Raw genomic sequence first — 8,991 nt, 5'->3', positions numbered from 1 at the left:
TATATTGTCATACCGGTATTTTATAAATGTATGTATTATGTACCTACATGATAAATATTTAAACATAACGGTGGCGATGTTTGCGTTAGGTGGGCACCTAATAATAATGTCTATTACTTTAAGAGGGTGTCAGCGCACTATTCGTTTCCTCTCTCTGGCCCACGCGCAACATAGGCAAAACGCATTTACGCATCTATGCGTTTAAGTAACTTGTTACAAAGAAGATGGAGAATAATATTTTTGAGGGAATTTCATTATTTGACTTAATACCTATTCGACTTTCAAAACAAACAAAAAAATGCTGTAAGTTTAAATGATGTTTAAAAAAGTGTCATTCCCTCAAAAATATTATTCTCTTTTTTGTAATGGGTGACTTTACTCTAAGATTACTTAAACGCATAAAAAAAAATGTTGCGTGTGAGCCAGAGAGAGAAAACAAATAGTGCGCTGACAGCCTCTTAAGTGTACATCCATTTACGTTTAAACACGAATGACATAGGTACCTGCGTTATGTCAGGTGGTTGTATTTTATTATTACTATTATTGTGTGCGTACAATACACATAGGTATGTGTTTATGTATGCGTGTGTAATATTAAAAGTGGACGATCAATTATTACCATTTAGGAGTGACACTGCAATATTACGTGCGACACTGTGTACATACGACAGTTATTAGACGCAATGTTATACGCCCGGAGTGGGGTGGAGCGGAGCCGCGGGGTGACAACTTTGGCGACGCGGAACGCGCCCGTTTCAACCTGCCTCATCTCGTGACCAGCGCTCTTGCAACGCACATCAACTCTCACAGAAAAGCCTAATACGTTGTATTATTATTATTATTTAGCGCTTTTCTTTGGGTTTTGTTGTTCTGCATTGGGCGCTTTTCACATACCGGTGAGTATACAACTTTTATATCTACCTCTATATCATAATATCCAGATAAACTACAGGTGTATTCGTGGCGCGCGTACCGCGAACGAACATATTTTGATGCGTTTAGTGTTTTTTTCCTACGCCGCAAATGTACTTGAACCAAACAATTTTTTATGTTATCCGCATTCGCATTCAGCCGTGTATTAGCCGCATTAGCCGCCGTAGCCAACGTGTAAGTCCGTTTGCCGTTTCGGCGCGTTACCATTGCGGTACACGTGTTTTATCGCTTGACATTTTGCGTTATTTTGCTGGGTACCTATGTCATTTTTCGTATTTTTCTATTTTTTTTTTTTTATGGACATCACGTAAGCCGTTGTGCACCTATTAATTCTAAAAATAACTCACCCAAGTCTCATACACCGCGGCTGATAACAAACTGATACTGAAACGATTGCAACGATTTTTATGACGAGTCTTTCATATTTAGTATATTTTACTTTTTACTTATTATTAAGATATTATTTCATTATATAATATAAACTATAACCTGTTCGTGATGCTTTTAGGCTATTCAAAATGGTCAAACGCTGTGCGCTATGCGGAATTGTGGACAACATTGTGGACGTTACCGTACACAAGTAATTCACCCAACCAGTTAATACTTTATTATAAATACCAAAACGTTTATTATTATATGTCGCCTTAGATTTCCAAGTGCCGTACATCGTCGTCTTGAGTGGGTGACATTCGTGGTGGACCTAGGTTTTCCCGTGAACCACACGTCTAAGCTGTGTTCGAGGCATTTCGTCCCCGGTGTCGACTACCCCGTGGGAAACGCGGAGCGCCGCCGTCTGTCGCCGACAGCAGTGCCGTCTCTGGTGAGTATATAAATTATATTATGTTCAATGCAGTATACCATGACTCCATACAAATACTGTTGTGTACTCTCATGAGATTAATGTACCTACTGTGTATGTTAATAACTTAACTCAATGACATTCAACGATCTTGTTGCAACATATTGCATATAAGCTCACACAAGTATACTACTAAATAGTGCTACGGTTTAATTGTGTTTTCTTAGATAGTGTAGCAACACGAATGGATCATAGCAGGAAAAATGTCTCACTGTCCATGACGTCATTATGCCGCTTATCATTTTACCATTGTTGATAATTATTATTGGAAGTAATGTACTTTAGATTAAACCTAACCAGCATGACATCAGTCCCCCGCGTCTTGTGGTTTTTGCTTAATATAGAACAAAAATACAGCATTTAGGTATTATGTATTTATGTAAAACTGTAAACAGTTCAATAATCAATAGTTTGTTTGCAGTTTGCACTTCGTTGTTGCAGTTTTTTTTCTAATAGTTACTAATAATTATTAATATGTATCGTTGTGAATTTTGTGAATCGACGTATGTGTCAGAATCTGGGTTTTATAAACACAGACGTACTAAACATAGTGAATTAATTTCTCTACAAAAAGCTAAAAGTGTAACATACTTTTGTGATAGTTGTGATGTTTCATTTAATGTGAAAAAAAAAATAATTCAGCACGTCAAATGCCACGTAAAACAAAAATCTCGTGGTTTAAACATAATATGTTCATTTGAAAATTGTCTAAAAACCTTTTATTCTATGAATGGATATATTTTACATTTGAAATCTTGTCATGAAAAAAAAATTGAATCTGATGTGTTAAATTTTGATACAATGGAAGGTAATGTAATATTGTAATACTTTGTATATTTTAATATATAATATAAAATAGTTCAATAAATACTATTCAAAAATGCATTATTTTTCTAAGGTAAGTACCATATTAAACAATATTTGTATACAAATAGAATGTATAGTATTGATACCTCTAGGTACCTATCTACCTAACTATTAAATTAATTAACTTGATTATAATATAAACTATAAAGACATAACATTTTCACCGCTATCCTATATAAAACAAATAAAATAAACTGTCACCTAATGACCTAAAGCTATAGGTTACATTAATTGATGTTATGTATATTTTAGATGAATGTAATATGTTTAATATGATGATAGGTATGTTTTTTTTTTTGTCGATTGACTGTCGTGGCAATAACTAAAAATCATTAAAATATACCTAATGAACAAATCATGAACATTAAATGTTTAGTGATTATTATTTTTTTAATTTTTATTTTTACTTCATTAAATTAGGCTTAGGTACCAGGTACCTATATCAATAATATTTAACAACTTACTGACAAATTTGTTTACCTAATTATATTATTTATATGAATCAATATAATCATTTAATATTATGCCTGTTATATGGTTTAATGTTTGTCAGATTTTAAGAAATGGAAGAGATTCATTGAAGAAAAAGAAAAATGCCAATATGTTAAAAATACAGCTGTAAAAAAAGCTCACAGTAAAGAGTATATTTACTATTTCTGCCACAGATCGTTTGCTCCTAAAACCTCAAATAAAGTAATAAATATTTTGCAAAATAACTAATGAAGAACCTAATGAATGTTTTTACTTTTTATGATTTATGTATGTATGTCTATTGTCTATATAGGGGCGTAAAAATTCCAAAAGCAGTGGATCTGTTAAAACTGGTTCAGTATGTCCATCAAGTATTAAAGTGCATGTAAATAGTTCAAAAATAAATGTACAATATTGTAGTACACATATGTGGCATGATATGGAAATAGGTAAACAAAGATTGTTTACAGAAGACAGAAGTATGATTGCAGGTACTTACCATTATTTAATTTTTGTTTTAATATACTTACATACATTATGGACTATATAATAGTGATTTATGATTTAAAATATTAATTACCTACCCACTCTGTATAATATTGCAATAATTTATGTTTAGGAAAATTGGCAATGGGTGTTCCTGTCAACAGAGTATTAGAAGATATAAGAGCATCAAAAATTCAAGGAGACTTAAAACGAATTCATTTGTTAGAAAAAAAAGATGTGCATAACATCAAGAGAGACTATAACATCACATATTCTACAAAAAAGCATGAAAATGATGCGGTTAGTGTCAGACTTTGGGTTGAAGAAATGAAGAAAAAAGGCAATTTAAATCCTGTTTTGTACTATAAACAACAAGGGAGTATAGATAGTGCTGTTCCTCATTTTACAGTTAATAATTTTTGTTTAATTATAATGACTCCATTACAATCAGAACTGTTCATAAAATTTGGCAACGATAAGGTGTGTGTTGATGGTACACACGGGTTGAACGGATACAGCTTTCAACTGTATACAATTGTTGTAGTTAATGAGTATGGAAACGGGTACCCAGTTGCCTTTTGTTTTTCGAATAGATTTGACACTGATACTTACAAGCATTATTTTCAATGCATTAAAAACACTATTGGCACCATTAATTCTTTCATTTCCATGTCTGATGATGAGCCTGCCTTTTATAATGCCTGGTGCTCTATAATGAGATGTGCAGTTAAACAGCTTCTATGCACATGGCACGTACTAAGAAATTGGAATATTTGGGTAAAAAATTTAAACAAGATTAATAGTAATGAAAAAAAAAAAATTATTTTTAAAACATTAAAATCACTTATGTTTGAGGTAGACAAAAGTTCGTTTTTTGTTGAAATTGATCAAGTTCTAAATGATCTTTTAAAAGATCCAGACACAGTTGACTTTGGAAAATATTTTGAAAAATGTTATTCAACAAGAGTAGAAAAGTGGGTAATGTTCAACAGAAAACATGTGGGGATAAACACCAATATGTATTTGGAATCATTGCATAAAAACATTAAATACTGCTACCTTGAAGGGAAGCACTGTAAACGTTTGGATATGGCAATTAATGCTCTAATGTCACTTGTTCGTGATAAAAGTTTTGAAAGAGTAATAAAGATCTCAAAAGAGAAGAGATCATCAAAAATAATGCAAATAAACACAGCTCATAAAAAAAGTAAACAAATATCTCAAGATATGATCACAAAAGTTAATGATTACTGGTTAGTTATTTCTGAAAATGATATCAATGTTCAATACAAAGTTGAAAAGTTTCAATCTTTTAATGGTTGTGCTTTGCAATGTGAAGAATGTCAGATATGTGTACATTCCTACAAATGTTCATGCATGAATAATATAATTTATTTAAATATATGTAAACATATTCATGCATGTGTTAAAACAGAATTAAAGATTATGACTCAAAATGAAAAAAATCATTGTTCCATATTCACATGATTTGGTAATTGATAATAGTTTCATTCAGACAGATACAGATAAAATAAATAAAAAAGACTGTGAGATTAAAAATAAAATGGAAATTATGTGTGGTATGTTTAATTGATCAAATTTAAATGAAGAGGATAAAGACTTTGTCATAAAGCATTGTGATAAAATAATTTCAACACTATCCAAGGGCACAAGATTTAAAAAACCAGTCAATGAAACATTAAAAAGAAAAATTGAACCACAGGCACGCTTTTGGACAAAACAAAAAGTGCAGAACCATCAACCTGCTCTATCATCTACAGAAGCTAAACATATAAGGCAATCATTAAAAAACATTACAAAATACACTTTAAATGTCAGTTCAACTCCAACATTTGATCATTCTTACATAAAAGATTAATTTTTAATGTTATTTTTAATAGGTATACTATTTAGTATTTACCGACTGCTAATAAAATATTAATATAATAAAATAATCATATAGTGTAGTTCAATAATTTGTATTACAAAATAAATAATATTTTTGTTATGATTTTATTTGATCAAGATAGTGATTGCTGTTATTATTGGAAAGAAAAATTAAGAGTAAATCCTCAAGAATTGTTTACAGATGTTTGAAGTTCAAATTTTTATGAAATGTAAATTCATGCATAAAATAACAAAATTGGTTTTATTGTTCATAAAGTATTAATTGTAGGAACTCAAGACTTTACCTACTCAGGATAGTGGCGGTTATAAGGGGGGGGACAGGTGGATCGCCCCCCACCCTGGTCTGTGTTTTTTTATAATAATTTATTGAAAGAAGTATTAATCATGATACTAATTTTTTGTATTTATAATTTATAGAAATAGTATCAGCAATTTGTAAAGTTGTCTTGTTCAATATATTACGGTATATTTTTAAATAATTGTAGTACCTACATTTTATTAAATATGTCCTATGATTTTTGTCATTTCCACCCCCTCCTTAAAAGTCAGTTATAACCGCCACTGAGTCTCAGGAACTTAAACTATCATGGTCTACACTCAATACAATTTCAAAATATTTAAAGTAATTTTAAGCTATTTTAAAATATACATCTTTATTTTTATAAATTAGTTACAAAATTACTGGTTACATTATTTTTCATTAAAACAACCATATTTTTACTAAGGAAAAAATATATATAATAGAAAAATACTATAGCATGTAATTGAATTATAATACAAACATTAAATGATTATAAATGTCAATAAAAAAATGTTCACTTGTCAAAAGGCTTGAAAACAAAATTCCTTGTAAGTTGTTATTATAGCTATTTTTGCATCATACACAACATTTTTTTAAGCATTAATGTTAAAATTTGGATTAAATTAGATAGCTAAATGAAAAATAACAATTTAGTTATTTTATTGTAATTTAAAAATATTATTCATGGGTAATTTTAAGAAACTTTTAAGTACCGATATAAATAGGATTGTATTTTACACACACAATGGCAATATAATTAATAACAATTAATTTAACCTATGCTGTATATTCAGAACTTGTATTTAGTATTGTTTTGTTTTTAGTTATGTTACACTAGTAAGTCTAAGTATTAATATAAAAAAAAAAATCACCCAACATCCAACCACCCGCAAAATGTTTTATGTGTTGCTTCAGCAGCACATATACCACCATAGGATAGCCGCCACTGGTATTACTTATTACCTACATAGTTTTTTTCCGACTGTCTTTAATTCTAATTAATGAAAATTGGAAAGGTCCAGATACGTACAGGGGGTGTTCTGCCCAGTGGGAATAAGGGGTACATGTAATCATTATTATTTTAGTTTAGTTTAAAGCTTAAAATTTATATGGTTCAGCCAGGCTGTAGGCTATTCTCACTGTCCCACCTGGCCTGTCCGCCTCTGTTTATAGCTATAGCCTATAGGTAGTATAAAAACTGCTGTCCTCAGTTTTTTGTTTTAACTTGTTTTAAACATTATACTAATTATTTTTTTATTATTATTATTACTGTTATCAAATGTTACATGTTATCATACATTTCCAATAATAATTAATGATAATAATAAATGATAAACGGCATAATGACGTCATGGACAGTGAGACATTTTTCCTGCTATGATCCATTCGTCCAATATGTGTGTATTATATTTGATTGTCGTCATAATATGTAAAAATATATCTTATGTTATCACTATCCGAAGCGTGTGATCTATTATTCATATTATTAAAACACATAACCTTAGGGACCAGTAAACATAGTGGTGGATGATATACCCACCAGCTTTAAGGAAATCTTATAGGTACTATCGCCAAACGAATATTATTGTACCGGGATGACCGTATTGTTATATCGTAGCAGTTATTACTATATAAAACCACTGCAGTGCATGCATCGTGCGACGAAACAGTATTTTTTTTTATTAAATAAGGGCGAGAAATGACCATATATGGTAGTACCGGCATTCGGGCATTATATTTATACTTTATATTATTATATCAGTCGTGTAAATTCGTTTAAAACCGAACGCCGTAGTTACTTACTTAACGAATGCGCAGCATTTATTGTAAAACATTTTACAACACGCGACATTGTTTCCTCGGACTGCTGTAGCGAAGGGTAGTAAATCACCATATATGGTAACTCAGAATTGTATTGTTAAATGTCGGCCGTGTAAAATCATTTAATACCGTTTGCAGCATGGAGCCCGTCACCATTGTTCGTTCCTGAAGTTCCGAAACGTTAGTGATCGTAACAACGTTTTACACACACAATGTAGATATTATATCGTGTATATTACAATATATAAACATATTATATTGACAAGTCTTACTCGACCTTATGGACCATGTTATTATTTTTTTTTTCAAAAACATTGTACGTGACTATATAATAATATCAAGTGAGTATCATATATATATATATATATATTTACGTATACATTAGAACAAAGCAGTAATCCGAATAGGACGGTATACTACCTACTCTGCTAAAGCGTGCAGACAAATCGACAGTTGAATATTTTTATTATTTTATTATGTTACCGGGAGGCTGGCGTTCACCCTTAACGTTTCTGTAAACACTTGCGACGAATAAGTAAATTATCAAGGAATGTCGAACACATTGCGTGTTAAATGGAAAAAATATTTCCATTTATTTATATTTTTTATTTAAAAAAAAAAAAATATTTTTTACCACGGTAAATGTAGTTAAATGAGGTTACCCCATCCAAATTAGTTTTTGTAACTTAGGTGTGAATATGAATATTATATATAAGTAATATGTGTGTGTATGTGTGTTAATGTATTTATGTATGACTACCCTGCCAGAAATTCTGCGCACGCTTATGGTCAATCGGTTGATTGACAAAAAAATGAATTGCTCAAAACTTCAGAACTCGAATTGTGATCGCAATCAGTATGAGACACAGCACACTGCAAACACGTTATCCCATACACCAAAAATATGAACCAAAACCAAACTACTAAACTTAATCCAAAATTTTTTAAATATGGATATGAATATACTATTTTAAGAATAAATAATTATATTTATAACAATAAAATAATTACAAATACACAGTTACTTGAAATAATTTTCCAAATTTTTCAATTTATATATTATGACTTACAATATTGACAGTGGATTTTTAAAAATTCACGAAGCCTATACAATGTACACAGCATTAATTTATTATCATAACAATTATTATTATTATTTATGTCTGTTAGCTACATGTGTTTTGTAATTACAAATTATGTGATATTTATACATTTTTTTCTACATAAAATAGCACAAACTGTCCGCCATAATATATATTTTATTACCTACTATTTGAAATAGTACAAACTGCCCGTGGTTTTAATTTTAACGGCATACTTCTTTGCAACGGATTAACCGATCTCG

The 8,991-nt window shown here is 30.4% G+C and overlaps 1 protein-coding gene across 1 annotated transcript; it reads left to right on the top strand.

The window, feature by feature from the left end:
* Positions 1 to 2,112: 2,112 nt before the first annotated feature.
* Positions 2,113 to 6,210, top strand: LOC115033419. The gene is made up of 4 exons (XM_029485926.1): positions 2,113 to 2,600; positions 3,213 to 3,352; positions 3,444 to 3,621; positions 3,750 to 6,210. The coding sequence occupies exons 1-4, from the start codon at positions 2,267 to 2,269 to the stop codon at positions 5,102 to 5,104; spliced, it is 2,007 nt and encodes a 668-aa protein (XP_029341786.1). The 5' UTR covers positions 2,113 to 2,266; the 3' UTR covers positions 5,105 to 6,210.
* Positions 6,211 to 8,991: the final 2,781 nt, after the last annotated feature.

Source organism: Acyrthosiphon pisum, chromosome X (assembly GCF_005508785.2).
Source record: "Acyrthosiphon pisum isolate AL4f chromosome X, pea_aphid_22Mar2018_4r6ur, whole genome shotgun sequence".
NCBI lineage: Eukaryota > Metazoa > Arthropoda > Insecta > Hemiptera > Aphididae > Acyrthosiphon > Acyrthosiphon pisum.
Note: the sequence above shows the minus strand (reverse complement) of the source record. Positions and strands in the feature narration are given on the sequence as shown.

Excerpts from the sequence above, each read along its gene's own strand:
- LOC115033419 (XM_029485926.1), top strand. The coding sequence starts at position 2,267 with ATGTATCGTTGTGAATTTTGTGAATCGACGTATGTGTCAGAATCTGGG. Across the intron at positions 2,601-3,212 it reads AAATTTTGATACAATGGAAG|ATTTTAAGAAATGGAAGAGA; the intron begins GTAATGTAATAT and ends AATGTTTGTCAG. Across the intron at positions 3,622-3,749 it reads AGACAGAAGTATGATTGCAG|GAAAATTGGCAATGGGTGTT; the intron begins GTACTTACCATT and ends ATTTATGTTTAG.